This window comes from Vombatus ursinus, unplaced genomic scaffold (genome assembly GCF_900497805.2).
Source record: "Vombatus ursinus unplaced genomic scaffold, bare-nosed wombat genome assembly UNPS02014803.1, whole genome shotgun sequence".
In the NCBI taxonomy this organism is placed as follows: Eukaryota; Metazoa; Chordata; class Mammalia; order Diprotodontia; family Vombatidae; genus Vombatus; species Vombatus ursinus.
Window position 1 is genome coordinate 9323124 of NW_020954581.1, and position 17341 is coordinate 9340464.

The 17341-nt window shown below is 36.3% G+C and overlaps 1 protein-coding gene across 1 annotated transcript in view; it reads left to right on the forward strand.

Moving 5' to 3' along the window:
- Positions 1-17341, forward strand: part of ADGRL4 (adhesion G protein-coupled receptor L4) — a 136563-nt gene that overhangs the window by 67769 nt on the left and 51453 nt on the right. Inside the window, exons 3-5 of the mRNA XM_027873969.1 lie at positions 6061-6213; positions 16440-16595; positions 16995-17065. Of these exons, the coding sequence (XP_027729770.1) occupies positions 6061-6213; positions 16440-16595; positions 16995-17065 (380 nt within the window). The remainder of the gene's footprint in view (positions 1-6060; positions 6214-16439; positions 16596-16994; positions 17066-17341) is intronic.

Sequence of the window (17341 nt, forward strand, 5' to 3'; positions counted from 1 at the left end):
AGGAAGGAAGGAAGGAAGGAAGGAAGGAAGGAAGGAAGGAAGGAAGGAAGGAAAAAGAGCAAAGGGAGGGAGGACTTAAGAGTTTCAATGAATGCTTCCTGCTCTCTCAATGTGGATCAGCTTCCTTAACTTATTTTCTCCAGACCAAGCTGCAGGAAAATTATTCTTTGAACCACTGACCATGTCTGTGATGTTTGGAAATATACCAGAAGAAAAAATTCAGGTAGAAGATACAGGAAAATTCTCCTTCACCTAGTCCATGAAATGCCAACTGAATCTTTTACTGGGTTGCTATGGATAACTATCATAGAAACAAATCACATATTCCAACTGTATCTATCAATCAGTCTACAAGCACTTATTAAACACCTACTCTGGTAATAGCCTCAGGAAGCTTACATTGTATCAAGGGAGCCAGAATGTACATATATACATATTTACAAAATATATACAGAGTAATTTTGAAGGGGAACAGCTGTGGAAGGGGGAATGAGGAATGACTTCATGACAAAGGTGGTGTTTAATCTGGAATTTGCAGGAAATAGGTAGAAGGGGGGAGGTACATTTTAGGAATGAAGGACAGCCTGCATAATGACACGGACTGGAAATGATATGCCACGTGCAAGGAACAGCAAAGAAGGACAGTTTTGCTGGATCATAGAGAATATGAAAGACTATAGATTTAGAGCTGGAAGGGTTTCTTAGAGGACAAAGCCCAACACCATTATTTTACAGATGAAACCAATGCTAAGGTTGAGTGACTTGCCCAGGGTCACACAACTGGGAGATGTCTGAGTCAGGATTTGAACCTAGGTACATGACTCACAAGTCCCCCTTTGTCTTCACTACTCTATGCCACCTCTAGGGTCTATTCTTCTCTCTATTGACCACAGTACACAAAGTTTTGCCCTGACATTTCATTATTTTATGGAGGTGGATTTTAGCTCTCATGGTTGTACAGGTGGAATGCAAGCTTTAGTTAATCCTACCAAGATGCAGAGGCCTTAAAAAAAACCTGGAATGTGTTGCCATCCCAAGACCAGTCTAACTAAATTGAGGGAGGCTCAACACCAGAAGTTTGCTTTAAAAAAACAATTCATGAAATTATCTGTTAAGAAATAGTGGACTAGCTTTAAACTACTTTGGTGGAGGTCTAAAGTTGGAAACCTAGCTCAGTGTCTTGCTCTCTGAAAATAATTAAGAAGTGTTTTTTTTATTAGTTTTAGGCAATTGGGGTTAAGTGACTTGCCCAGGGTCACACAGCTAGAAAGTGTCAAGTGTTTGGTCTGAATCCAGATTTGAACTCAGGTCCTCCTGACTTCAGGGCATGTACTCTATCCACTATGCAACCTAGCTGTCCCAAGAAGTATTTTTAAATGAAAGAATGAATACCATTTACAAGCTATAGCAATGAATTTTTTGGAGAACAATAGGCACAATAACACTGATTCAATTCCATGTAACAAATATTTCTTAGTCCAGAAACTAGTTGGCACAGTGTATGGCATATTGGACTTGGAGTCAGGAAGACTTGAATTCAAATTATGCCTCAGATACTTACTAGTTGTGTGACCCTAGGTTAACCTCACTTAACTTCACTCAGCTTCAGTTTCCTTATCTGTGAAATGGGAATAATAATAGCACCTCTTTCATAGAGTTCTTGTGATGATCAAATGAGATAAACTATGTATAGTGTTTTGCAGAGTTACCTAAGTGTTAGCTGTAATTATAATTTTGTGCTAGATATCGGGGATACAAATGTAAAAAAACACATGCACCCTGTTTTTAAGGTCCTTAAATTCTACTGGGGAATAAGACATGTTCCCAAATGAGTGTGATATGGCATAAAGTATGATAAAGGCAAAGGAGAAATCCATTCAAAGTATTCTCAAAACTTTGGAGAAATAGAACATTTTTAGCTGGAAGGGGGGAGGGGAAGAATCAGAAGAGTGACCAGGAAAGTAATGGATGATAAGAAGGTCCTGGCTGTCATAGAAACTGACATCCCCAAGCTGAGCAACAAAAGTGACCATGGAGGGTTAGGATTGGGGTGACAATGAACTGAGTAGAAGCAGTGACAGTCTTGGATAACCATTACCACTAGATTAATTACTGCATTTCATTAATCCTTACATTAGCATAGATAGTATTAATGAGAACTGACTCTCACCTCTGTTTCCTTCTGGATTTGAGTTGACAAGGCTGGTTCTGAAGGATAGTGAGGATCGACTTTAAATTTCTAGATAAATACATTTTCAGAGAGTATTATAACTAATAAGAACAGAAAACTTTCCAGGACAACTTACAATTGTCTGAGAATAAATGTAGTTGGTGTCCTTATAGCTCATGTAATGCTTATCTTAATAGAACATCACCAGATGCTATCTCTTCTCTTCTGCATTCACAGTAGATGACCTTGCCTTCTCCTTTAGTGGGAAGTTCATCCTTAGGTCCTCCAACCTCCTCTCTCCATACCTTATAACTCCTATCTCTTCTCCCACTCTGCCTCTTTTGTATCTATCTGAAAGGAAAGTAGTCCTGACCTTTGCTAAAAGTAATCTCTCAATCCTACATATAGTCTTAATCTTATTCATGAATATAATATAATACAGCCTCCCACTCCAGAACATATACTCCTATTGAGGCAGTGATACAGATGTTAAGTATTTGCCTTGTACTTTGCCTTTGGTCACATTCCTTCCAACTCATCCAGACTTTCCTCAGTGTTACTTGGTAAATAGAACAGTTAGGTGGGCAATAGAGAGAGAAGTGAGACTGCAGTTCAGGAAGTCCTGAGTTCAAATCCAGCCTCAGACATTTACTAGCTGTGTGGCCCTGGACAAGCCACTTAATCCTGTTTGCCTCTGTTTCCTCATCTGTAAAATGACCTGGAGATGGAAATGGCAAACCACACCAGTATCTTTGCCAAGAAAATCCCAAATGGGGTCACAAAAAGTCAGAAATAACTGAATAAGCAACAACACCATTATGTCCCCTTAATACCAGGGGATGCCACATCCCTAGAACTTTGTACAGTGTCTGACATATAATAAATGTTGAATAAATGCTTGTTGACTCTTATTTTATGTCTCTCCCTTTCCCATTTCATGTTTACAAACATATTGACCACTGTCCATCCCACTCAAGATTTCAAGAGCTGTTGCTTTCATTTGTATAAATGCATATTTCACTAGTACAGGTTACAACCCTTAAGTGTGTGTATTGTGTGTGTATTTAAGTCCTGCTTACAGAATTACATATTTAAAGACAAAAGAAACCATGGGTAGTAGGTGGCAAAGCCAACATTGATTTCAAGTCCCATGACTGTTAAGCTCAGTCCCCTTTTTATACCTCCATTCAGCCTTCCTAATCTTAAAAAGACCCTTTAGTTGAGTCTTCTATCCCACCAAGTTAATTTTTAATTCATCTCCATTTCAGTACCAAATTTATTAAAAAGTTGTTTTATGTTGGCTGCATCTTTTTTTTCCAACCCATTCATGTCAACCCCTTGCCATTGATCTTTCTTTCTTGCCACTTGATAGAAACTGAATGAATAAATCCAAAAACCAATATAAAAGTGAAGGTAACCCCAGCTTTCAAGGATCTTACATTCTAATAGCAGGAGACGAGAAATATAGAAAAGTGATTTTCAGAGAAGGGTATTGGGTTTTGTAGAAGTTACGGGAATGATAACCATAAGGAAATAGATTGGCACATCCCTTCTAGGACTGATGACAATATTCATTTGATTATGGTTCAGGAACTGAAAATAGCAAGAGGAGTTGGAGGGTACACACTACAGTGGCAACAAAGCAACTGAGGAGAAGATGCCTAAGAAGTAAAAATGAAGCATGGCTGGAGCCAACTTAGATATAGTGGGTCACATGAGGCATTTACCAATCAGTGCAGAGGAGCTTCAAAACAGGGAATCTGGAAATGAAAGCTAAGGCTCTAAGAAAGTAATCTCTGCCCTATGAACTAAGGTCACTGGAGAGAAAATTGTTCTCTCAAATGTTACCAATGACTTCTTTACTACTGAAAAAAAAACTAATGGCCTTTTATCTGTCCTTATCCCCATTGACCTCTAACTCAATGGATAGCGATTTTTGTCGCTTAAAAACACTGTGCTCTTTGGGTTCTATTTCTATATTTCTGACCATTGACTTTTCTCAGCTTAGTCTCCTCCCTGGTTCCTGAAGCTGGGGGTTCCCCAAGTTTTTGTCATTTGACTTTTCTTCTATCCCTTGGAATCTGCTTCATCCTTATAACTCTAGCTATTCTTTCAACCAAAAAGATGCTCAAATCTATCTTTCTAACCCTGATCTCTTTTTTGAGTTTTCAATTCATTTCTGACTGTCAACTTGTCATCTGTATTTGTATGTCCTGGTGTAACTTCCAACTCCACAAATCCAACACAGAACTTTTCATCAGTCTCCTTAAAAGTGGTTCTTCTTCCAACTTCACTGTTTCTATTAGGGACATCAGCATTTCCCATCCACCTATGCTTGAAACCTAAGTGTTACCTTTAATTTTCCCTAACCCTTGTCATTCTCAATCAACCAACCAACAAGCTTCTTTCAAGGTCCTTCTGTGTGACAGGCATCACTGGAGATACAAAGAAAAACAATTAATAGTCACTGACCAAAGGATCTTGCAATTTATTGGGGAAACAGCATATGTACCTGTAAGTATATACAAAATATAGATAAATTAAATACAAGATAATTACAAGGAAGGTACTAACAGCTGATTGGCTTAGGAAAGGTCTCATGTAGGAGGTGGGATTTGAGTTGATCTTGAAAGGAAACTAGAGATTCTAAGAAGCAAAGGAAAAGGAGGAAGTTCATTCCAGGCATTGGGTACCATCTTTGTAAAGACAAAGATGAGGGTTGGAATGTTTCAGGTGAGGCTTTGTTTTCATATTGTTTGACCAGTACCAAGTAGTTCTGATGATTACTGCCTTGAATATAGTCTGATATCTAGTAATATTATGCCTCATTTATTCCTAAATTGGTTTTCATCATTTCCCTTGCAATTCTGGGGATTTTGTAGGATCACAGATTTAGAGCTAGAAGGTAACTTGGTTGTCATCGATTATTTTCCTTTCATCTTATACATGAGAAACAGAGACTCAGAGAGGTTCATTGACCAAGGTCATATATATAGTAGGTGTTAGAGACAGGATCTCTTCCTCCAGGAATTTTGCAAATGTTTCCGTGGCTTGAATAAAATCTTCCATTGGAAGGTAACTTGACTACTTGATTGGTATAGTGCTAAATCTATAAATCAATTCATGTAGCATTGCCATGTTTATTATATTGCTATAGCCACTATGTGGAACAGTGGTTGGAGTGCTGGCCTCAGAATGAAAAAGACTTGAATTCAGATCCTGCCCCACATACTTACTAGCTGCATGACCCTGACCAAGTTGCTCAACCTCTCTCAGGCTCCATTTCTTCATCTGTAAAATGGGGATAATAATAGCATCTACTTAGTAGGGTTGTTGTGAGGATCAAATGAATTAACATATGTAAAGCAATTTGTAAACATTAACTGTCTATGCAAATGCTAGCTCTTACAACAAAATCATGAGCCCAGAACAACTCTTTCCCTTTTTAAGCCCTACTTTTTCATCTATATAGTGTGTATTTTAGTTGCATTCATATAAATCTCATATATGTCGTGATGAGTTAACTTCCAAATATTTTATGCATTTAGTAGTTACACTTAATGGAATTTCACTTATTGCTATTTTTCTGGATTTTGCTACTATCATATGTAGTACTGGTGATTTTTGAGTGTTTCATTTTTATTCTGCCACTTTACAAAAGCTATTAATGGTTTCATTTGGTTTCTCCAACATTCTCTTGGGTTTTCTATGTATACCATGTGTTATCTGCTAGTAGTGATAATTTTCTCTCCTTTTTATTCTAAATTTCCAACAATTGAAATCATCAAATTAAGATGCTGCAAAATAATAGAGCATACTTTCAATTATGTTCAAATAATATATTTTCAGGAATTAAAAGTAAAATGATCTTTCAATTTATATTTTCTCAGATGATAATGAGTGTGAAAACTCTACACAACCTTGTGGTGAAAATGCCAACTGCACTAATACAGAGGGGAGTTATTTCTGCATGTGTGCACCTGGCTTTACATCCAGTAGCTCCCAAAGCAAGTTTGTAACTAATGATGGGACTACTTGTATAGGTAAGTTGTCTTTAAAATGGTGGTTCATTTCACCTGACTCTTACTTATGAGATAGATTAATTTGATAGAAACTGAGCCTTGGGGATCTTTACCTTGCTGAGACAGAGTGAGAGAGAGAGAGAGAGAGAGAGAGAGAGAGAGAGAGAGAGAAATGATATGGCATTCATTAATTACTTACTCTATGCCAAGCATTGGGATAAGAAAGGGAGGAAACAAGCATTAATTAAGTACCTACTATGTGCCAAACATTGCCCTAAGTACTTTACAAATATTATCTTGATTCTCACAACCTAGAGAGACAGGTACTATCATCATCCTCATTTGATAGTTGAGGAAAGTGAAGCAAACAGAGGGTAAGTGACTTGCCTTAGGTCACACAATTAGTGTCTGGGAATGTATTTAAATTCATCTCTTGCTGATTCCATGCCCAATGCTATATTTACTTCAACACCTAGCTGCCTACACACTGGGAACACAAATACAAAGGAAAAGATAGACAATTCTTACCATCAAGGAACTTACATTCTAGTGCAGGTAGACAATGCAAAAAAAAAGGGAACTGAAAAGCAGGAATGTGTGGCAAGGTGGAGAAAGCTAGAGAGTCAGGAGTTGAGCTAAGACAAGCATGAGCTTGGATTGTTCTGGCAATTCCTCAAATGGAAGGTGTGGAGGTAGGAGGAACTCACCAATCAGAGGTGGGGCTTGAATGGTGGAGACAGGGGTACGCTGGTAAATGTTTAACAACCAGTCCTTGGGGGAGGGGGAATGGTACTACAAACTTTTAATGTTTATTCACAACATTTTCTCCATCACTTTATTAAGTCTAGACAATCAATGAAATAATAAATCAAGCCCTGTTTTGTGGCATTTGCCAGTCTCTGAGGTATAAGCACTCACACTGCAAATTTAACAATCAGCTCTACAGAGCCAAAACAATCTGGCTCCAGCAAATTCCTAGGTGTAGCCATCTTCCAGGATAAGAAGGTTGCTAGAGAAAGGTAAAGATATCCAGAGTCAGTAATGGAGCCAAGAGAGGATATGCCTTGGTCAGACTACATCTGGACTTTTTTTGTTTTCTTTTGTTCAATTTTTTTCAATTCTAGATGCCACATTTTAGAAAGCACATTGATAAAGTGGAGTGTCTAGAAGATGACAACCAGAATGATGAATATACTTGAGTCCATGTCATACAAGGATCGGTTGAAAGAACTGGTAATATTAGAAAAGAGTCAAGCAGAGATAGTTATCTTTAAATGTTCAAAAATCTGCAATGAGGAAGAAACATCAGAAATGTTCCATTTGGTCCCATAGGACAAAAGAGTTAAGACTAAACTCTAATTTAGTCCAAATGTCAGGAGAAACTGCCTAACAGTTAGAGCTATCCAAAAGTGAATCCACTTTTTTAGAGGCTGTCAACAAGAGGCTGGATGAACACTTCTGGGGATGTTATAATGGCAGTTTCATTTTGATTATGGGTTGAACTAGATGGCAACTGAAATCTCTCATAATTCTCAAAATCTGTGATAACATGACAGTTCTTCAAAAACTTAAGGATACCTATCAAGCCTCCCAACCAAGTCTTCTCTTCTCAAGGATAAATATCTCCAGTTCCTTCAAACAATCCTTATATTTAATAAGTTGCTTTAGAGCATTAGTTTTTCCAGTGACTTGAGAAGTAGGAAGAATTTATGCCGTGGAAACCAAATCAAATAACATACAGAGAAAATAATTTTAGAAAGCTATGAAGTCTAGCGGCCTAGGGTGCAGTTGCAACAAATTGAATAAATATTAAATTTGAAAAATTGATCTGTTATGCCCAAGAAACAAAATATATTCTGGTCACAAGTTGTTGTTCATGTTCTGAGTTTTGTAAATTTGTATTCAGATGTTGGCCCCAGTGGGTCCTGAAAACAGTTTCTATTTTTTGTGTGGCAGATTCTCCCTTTGCTTTTGCTAAGAGCTTGTTGTTAAGTGACACTCCTATGGAATATGCATGACCCCATGGTACTGTTTAGTAAGTTAGTTCAGGTTCATGAAGATATCTTCTGAAAATATTTGATTTCCTATGAATAAGGTAAATTCATTTCCTATGCTGATGGAAGATTATTCCAAACTTGTGTTTATAATAAACAGACTATCTGGAGGACATTGAAAATGTTCTTACACTGTAATTTGTTCGTTTACTGAAAATCAACAACTGAATTCACTAGGGGCTAGAGGTTTGAATTGGATTCTGATAGGGGAGGGAGATATTCAGGGATTTTAATAGGCATAGTTTTCAGAATCAAATTCTCTGGTGACTCTAATTCTTTGACCTTTGAAATTAACTTTCTTTTGGAACTTTAGAAGTTCTCATCAATCAATTTACCACCACTTAGCAGCCCACAAGGTACTCAATAGTAAATAATGTAGAATAATAGAATGCTAGAACTGGAAGGAATTTTAGAGTTCATTTCCCCTGTTCTCCTGATGGAAGAAACTGAGACTCAAAAATGTTAGCTTGGCCCAAAGTCATCCAGCAAACCAGTGGAAGAGCTACATCTAGCACCGAGGAAGCCATCATGAGGAGACTATTATCTCTTGTCTAGCACATCAATCAATCTTTGAGCATTTATTAAATTCCCATTAAGCACATAAGGAATTTCATAAGCAGTCTTTGAATGGAAGTACAATTTTTGCTTCTGCCCATTATGACATTCTCAATCCTATGCTCAAATTTCCAGTGTCCAATATTTCCAAGGTGCTTTGCTCACAACAGTCCTTGTGCAAAAAGTATTGCAAGTGTTATCATCCTAATTTTAGAGATGAGGAAACTGAGGCTCTAACAGGTTAAGTGATGTTTGAGGTATGATTGAAAATGATGTCTCCTGTTAACCAATCCAGCAATCTTCACTCCACCATACTGCCTCTGTTGCCCATTTTTAAAATATGGGGACCTAAAAATTGACCTACTGGGTTAGGGAGATAAAGGAGGGATACTGTCAGAAATGAAGATTGTATAAAAACAAAAGATAGTAATTAATCAATCAACATGCATTTTAAGTGCCTATTATATATGCCAAGTACTATGCTAACCTCTGTGATAAAAGATGGAGACAAAACAAAAGATATCATTTCAAACAAAATTTTAGAATTGCAGCTCAACAGTGATTACCAATGTCAGTGTGAGAATGGACAGTTTACTTCAGCTCTCTGAGCCTCAGTTTCTTCATCTGTAAAATTGGAATAATAATACCCCATGACACCTATTTCTCAGGGTTACTTTGAGGCTCACATGACATAAAGTATGTACAATGTTGTGCAGACATTAAAGTGCTATATAATTGTGAGCTATAATGAAAACAATATCAATCTTAAAGAAAAACTATCATTTAAGATATGATGATGATGATGAATGGTTATCATAATAGTGTCTTGAATCTGCTTTATACTTTTCAAAATATGTAATACTGAAAATCAATGAGGTAGAAAAGGCAGCTACAGGGTTCAGTGGATAGAGCATTGAGCCTTGAGGTAGGAGGACCTGAGTTCAAATCTGGTCTCAAACACTTAGTATCTGTGTGACCCTGGGCAAGTCATATAACTCTGTTTTCCTCAGTTTCCTCATCCAAAAAATGAGCCAGAGAAGGAAATGGCAAAATACTCCAGCATTTTACCAAGAAAACCCCAAATTGGGTCATGAGGTGTCAGACATGACTGAAAACAACTGAACAACCACAGAGATCTGAATTGGTGAAGCGGATAGAGTAATAGAATTGGAGTAAGGAAAACCTGAACTTAAATACTACTTCTGACTTAGTTGTGTGATCCTAGGCAAGTCAGTTAATCATTCTCAGTTTATTCCCTCATCTGTGAAATGAGCATAATAATGAAACCTACTTCACAAAGTAGTTATGAGGTTCAAGATAACATACGTCAAGAACTTTGCAAATCTTAAGGCACTCCATAAATTATTGTTGCTCTTGTTAGCCAGGATAAATATTATTGTTTTCAATTTATAGGAAATAAAACAAGATTTTTTTTGCTGTTGTTATTTCAGACTCTAAGTGACCTCAATTGGGGTTTTCCTGGCAAAGATGCTGGAATGACTTGCCATTTTCTTCTCGAGCTCATTTTACAGATGAGGAAACTGAGGCAAACAGTACTAAGTGACTTTCCCAGGGTCACACAGCTAGTATCAGAGTCCAAATTTGAACTCAAGAAGAGTCTTCCTGACTCCAGGCCAGGCAGTCTTTCCACTGGGCCATCTAGCTCCCCAAGACAAGATTAGATGCTTGTAAAGCTGACACAGCCAAAGATGCAGCCCAGTCCCCTGACCCCCAATCCATTATTCTCTGCACTAGATATTTAAATATATTTACTACTTGAAATTTTCAAATAGATGTCAGCAAATTGCTTTGCTCCTTCAAATAAGAACAAATATTTCAACTCTAAAAAAATCAACTATTTTCACTTAGAATTTTCAACACATGAAATTCCTGCCCAAAATTCTTAATTCTCCCTAGTAGAATATGTTTTGTTAGTTTACCATCAGGAAAGACCTGACACCTAAAATGAGGAATTTGTCTTTAATTATCATCTATAATTGTAAACATAAGTGGGTTGGTTACAAGAAGGAAAAAAAATCTAACCCTTAACATCTTAATCACCGGAGTTTACTATAATTTTAATGCTGCTCCATTCCCAGGTATATCTTGTTTCCAGAATACATCTTACTTGTCTTCTGCTCATATTATTTAAAAACCCCAAATCTCAAAGGGCCGCTTTATGCAGCCCTTGATGATACCTTCAAGGATAGAATTACCCTTGTTTTCATTAGAAGTCTCACACACATACACACACACACACACACACACACACACACAGATATTTTCTCTAACAACATGAAATAAAAAGGAAGAACAATTATTTTAGATGTAATATAATTGTTATTTCAAAATCCATTCTAACAATGTTCTTTTATGGTAATTTTGTAGAATGGCCCTAATACTTTATGAATTGTTTTCTTTTCCGCAAGTTCTACTTTAAATACTCTTTGGTCCAGGGCATTGAGGGTTGTGCTGAAGTCCTGTACCCAACCCCCACCGTTAAAGCTTCTACCTATGTTTTGTTTGATGGATTATTTTTAGGATTACAGTGCAAAACAGGTTCTCTGGAAAAATGCTATTTCTCCCCAATTTTTGCTGTCCTTAAGGATTACCTTTCTTTGGCAGCCATGCAACTATTTCTCTTTTTCAATCCTGTAGTAATTTTCTTTGTGTACTTTGGTCATCCTCAGGGAATTTGAACAAAGAAATACATCTATTACCACCATATCCAAGTATGCCTCTTTTCGCTGGATTTCAGCTAATTTCAAATGTTGGTAGATGCATAAGCTTGATAGGTCTAATAATTATAGTCATCAGAATCCACTGTAAATAAGAAATGAAAAACTCCAATAGAATAAGACAGGCAGAGTGGCATCATTAGCCTGAGAGTCAAGAACTGGCTTTAAATCCTGGATTCTGGGTCATACTAGCTATGTAACAGAGAGTTAGGTTGCTCAGTGAATAGAGTGCTGGGCTTGGAGTCAGGAAGACCTGAATTCAAATCTGTCCTCAGATGCTTATTGGCTATGTGACCCTAGACAAGTCATTTAACCTCTGTTTTCCTTAATCCACTGGAGAAGAAAATGACAAACCATTCCAATATCTTTGCCAAGAAAATCCCATGGATAGTATTGGCATGCTGTGGTGCATGAGGTCATGAAGAGTCAGACATGACCTAACAACAACAACAAAAGCTATGTAGCAGATAGGCAAATCAAGTAACCTCTCAGTGTTCCAGGACACTGTAAGAATACAATCTGAGATGAGTTTATAAGGCTGTAAATAGAGACTATAGATAGAGATATCTGTTTCTCAGATAGAGGTAGCCAAAAGGTACAATGGACAGAGTACTGGAAATGGAGTCAGGAAGACATTCAGAGTTCAAATACAGCCTCAGACATTTACTAACTGTGTAACCTTTGGCAAGTTGCTTAACCTCTGTCAGTCTCACTCTCCTCACCTGTAAAATGGGGATAATAATAGTATCTTCCTCCCAGGGTTGTTGTGAGGATCAAATAACATGATAATTATAAAGCACTTAGCACATAGAAGATTGTTAATAAATGCTTAGCACCAGAGGAATGGACCCTTAGAATTAGAAATACCCTACTCTAATGAAATCATAAAATTTGATTCTATGAAGTTGTATTCTATTTACATAGAATACATGTGTGTGTTTCTATAATATCTATGGAAGGAATTGAAATGATTTCTATCATGCTTCTAGCCCTTTGAACAAAAGAGTCATACAATCTGGTTAATTTTATGACACAACAAGATTTATTTTACAATGCCCCCATACACATACACACACACACACACACACACACACACACACACATACAAAATCTCTATCTGCTAGAAAGGTCATACTGTTAAGTCCTGAATACGATGAGCATTGTGTTTCTATTCCTTTTCCTTTTTCTGCCTATCAAGCTAGATTATATTTCTCTCTTTGCAAATTTTGGAAAATATCTAGTTGATTTGGGTGTGAGTACAATGAAAACAACACCAGGAAATTCAGTTATTGGTGACATTTAGCCTAGGTGTAGGTAGGCTACAGAGCCATGAAATTGTTGTACACACAAAGGGATAGTCCAGTTAACGAAAAGAGTAAAGATAAACTAGAGTAAAAAATTACATTAGGGTCTCAAGTTTAGTGATATTGCATAGGCACAAAGGTTAGTGGGCAACTGCACTGAGTTGGCAATAATGGAATTGATCTGACCACACAGACAAGTGAAAGATGTTGAGTGTTCTTCTCTAGCTGAAAAAGAGAATTGTAGGTGGCTTCTGATAGAGCTGCTGCCTAGGAAATGGAAAGGAGGAGCTGACTGACATTCAGAGAATCTTAGAGCTGGACACAAAGGGAACAATCTCTGGCCTTGAGGAGCTTTTATTCTATTGGGGATATATTACAAATAAATATGAGATAATTTTTAGGGAGAATAAGTTTTAGGTACAAGAAAACTCAATTACTCAATGAATGATATACCTCAAAGCACAAGTTGCTTAGAGAAGAACTTCCTATTTAACAAGAAATACTAGGAAAACTGGAAAGCAGTTTGGCAGAAATTAGGTTTAGATCATCTTATGCTATTTACCTCAATAAGCTCAAAATGGGCAAATGACCTAAATGTTAACAGTCACAGCATTAAAAATTTAGAAGAAGATAAGTTCAGTAAACTTTCATAGCTATGACCATTTAAAAAATAAATGGAGGTGATCATAGGAAATAAAATAGATAGTTTGGGTTGTATGAAATTGAAAAGCTTTTACACAAATAAAATCAATGCAATGCAATTAGGATAAGAGAAAAAATGTCAAATAGGAAAAAATCTTTGTATCACATAGCATCAATAAATACATAGTGTCTAAGATATATAAGGAACTAAAAAAAATATGAGACCAAAAGTCATTTCCCAATGAATAAGTGGTCAAGGGATATGAACAAATTGTTGTCAATCATCTTTTTTATTATGCTACATTATGGAAATGCATGTTTTATTCCATAAATTAAAAATAAAATATTTTTTTAAAAAATTTACATTTAAAAAAAGAAATGCAAACTGCTAAACATAAGATTACTACAAATAACAATGTAACATAAATCAAAATAATTATTAAATTGGCAATTTCAAGAGATGGGAACAGTCAATGTTGGGAGCACATTAATATACTTTTGACTGGGTTGTGAAATAGTCCAATCATTCTAAAAAACAATTTGGAATTAAGCTAAGAACAAAATATCCATATCCTTTGACCCATGGATACCATTACTAAGCAGGTACTCTAAAGAAGTCAAAAAAGGAAATGAGACCCATATTTGCCAAATATTAATAGTTGTATTTTATAGTAGCATAGAATTGGAAACAGAAGTTTTCTATTGATTGGGAAATGGCTAAATAATGGAGTTCCATGGATAAAATAGAATATCATTGTGTTTTAAGAAGTCATAAATATGAAGGATTCAAAAAAATATGTGAGGATATGTCTTTGTATCCACAGGGCCCAGAACAGTGTCTAGAAAATAATAGCTACTTTAAAGATTATGGAATGGAATAGGAGTATGGGTCTTTCAACCAATTGAGGACCAAACATATGGAAGGCCAAAAAGGCAAGTCTGCAAGTATTGAACTTTCACAGCCAGAGCAACTCATGAAGACCATCTTCTGACTTGCAGAGGGGATGTTTTCTGCATTGGTGAAGAAATTGCTAGCCCACTGAAATAAGTAGGGCAATTAATCAAACAAGTATTTATTAAGTGCCTATGGTGTACCAAGTGCTATTGAGGCACTGAGGATACAAATCCACCAACAAGCACTGAGTAAGTGTCAGGTCCTAATTTAGTGCTGGAGATACAAAGACAAAAATGAAACAGTCTCTGTGCTTAAGAAGTTTAATTCTAATGTGGGAGACAACATGTACATATGAATGAATACACAAGTCAGGCAACAAGCATTTATTAGAGACTTAATACAAGTGCAATGCTAAGTTCTAGGGATACAAAGAAAGGTATAGGCTCATCCCCTGCCCTCAAGGAGCACATGGTCTAATGAGGGAGACAACATGCAAACAACTATATGTGTACTAAGTGGTGCTTGTTGTTTCATCAGTTCTGTTTGTTCATACTCTTTGTGATCCCATTTGGGGTTTTCTTGGAAAATATACTAGACTGTTTTGCCGTGTCTTTCTCCAACTCATGTTATAAATGAGAAAACTGAGGAAAAGAGTTAAATGACTTGACTAGAGTCACACAACTAGTAAGCGTCTGAGGCCAGATTTGAACTCGGGAAGATAAGTCTTCCTGATTCCTGGCCTGGCACTCTAACAACTGTACCACTCAGCTGCACGTGTACAAGATACATAGAATGTAAATGGTAGAAAATCTCAAGGGGAAGCTTCCAGCAATTTGGGGGAAGAAGAAAAGCTTCTTGTAGAATGTATGGTTTGAGCCAAGTCTTGAAAAAAGCCAAGAGGTTGAGCTGAGAAAAGAGAATATTCGAGGAGATGTAGTGAGTAAAAAGTCATGGAACTGGAAGATGGAGGAACAGCAAGAAGGTCAGTGTCACTGGATCATAGAGGTCACGGAGCCAAGTAGAGTGTAAGAAAAGTAGGAAAAATTGAGGGGAGTGAGGGGAGTTTAGAAAGAAAGGATGCAGATCTGAAAATAGAATAAAATTTATTTTAAAAATAAGAAAAAGAATGGAAAGGTTGAGAGTGAACAGATTATGAAGGGCTTTTAGAGGATTTTATATTTGATCCTGAGGGTAATAGGGAGCCACTGAAGTTTATGGAACAGCGCAAGAACATGGTCTGATCTGCTTTAAGATGATCACTTTGGCAGCTGACTGGAGAACCTATATACATACAAAAGCAGTTGCAAAGTAATCTTAGAGAAGAGTGTACTGTAGTCAACATGGTGACATAATGAAATTGCAACTTAATTTAATGTTCGCAATAACTCATGGTGAAAAAATAAAGAAATGTTTTGAATGAGATAAAGCAAACATTTTAAGGGGTACTTTTCAGTGTTTGACATTAGCTAAAGTGCCTGACTGATATTTGAAGTACCAGATTCAGAAAATTTTAATGTGAAAGACCCTTGTTTATTTTTTCCCATGTCACTGAGTAAAAGAATTGTGGTAATTGCTTTTGTAATACGCAGAAAGAACTACATTTTGGATATCATTAAAGAAATAACAGAAACAGATTTCTTTAAAGAAACAAATCTTTATTAAATTAATTTTAAAAGGCATACCTTAAATACAAAGAATGTCCTCCAACTGATTTCAGTCACCTAAATACCCAAATGCTTTTTTGTGCTTAATCTTTGTTTATAGGAGAAAAGAAATACACACATGAATTTGGTCTCTGAAACATTTTTCACCATCATATCAAAACTGATTGTTTAAACCAAATGCTTTTTTTATGTGCTCAGCTAAAGTTACTTTGTCATTTCTCCTTGATAGCATTTTTAGATGTGTTCCCATTACATTTGGTTTTCTATTTCCTCACGTTTTTTAAACAATTTTGTTATGAAATGGCTAGCAGGATGCAGTACCATTATCAACAAGGTAGCAAGGTGTTAGTCTGTAAATACTTAATAAAAAATTCAATTTCTCACAATATTTGCAGATATAGATGAGTGTCGGGAAGCAACCCCAGGTGCCTGTGGGGATCATGCTAAATGTGAAAACGTGCATGGAGGGTATCACTGTGCCTGCAAAGAAGGTTATCAGCCATCCACAGGAAAATTGCAATTTAAACCAAGTGATGGCACTTACTGCCAAGGTAAATGATATTATAAAGGTGTCTGTGTTATGATACAATGACCTCTTCTAAAGAAGCCGTCACTGCTCCTTAGGGCCCTGATAAGGTTCATCAACAAGAAAAGCAAAGCATTGTCATTACAACTATATGAAGATGTAATTGACATGCACAGTACCTTAAGTCAGTTTCTGGATGAAAATAAGATTATTCTGAACACAAGAAAAAAATCAGACATGTTGAGAAATGTGCTTTTGTTTTGTTTTTAATAGTTTGAGGAAAGGATCCATATATCATTGGAAATTATTCAAATATATCTAGTAAGAATATATGCTACTTAATAACTGGGAATTGAATTATTCAATAAACCATTTGTAGTATATAAAACAAAGTTACCAGATGGTGAATTTTCTTTTTCTACAGAAAATGTGAAGGCAAACTGTCATTTAGATGATGTCTGCATTGCTGCAAATATTAACAAAACTTTAACTGAAGTAAGTAGAATGGTTTATGCATAAGCTTTTAAGATCATGGTTTATTTGAATTTGACACTTTTGTTTCTGTAAATATGCTTTCAAAATGATTTTTTTTAGGAATAGGAGCCTGCAGTTAGACTTCTAGATCATTGGAAGTAGCTCACTTATTTAAATCTAAGGTTTAATCAGCTTGTTAATTTCCTATAATTTGTTTGGGTAGTATCAAAAATTTGATGAACTAGAAAATAACCAAACTGTTCCTGTTGTTTAGTGTTAATAGAGAAGATAGGGTCT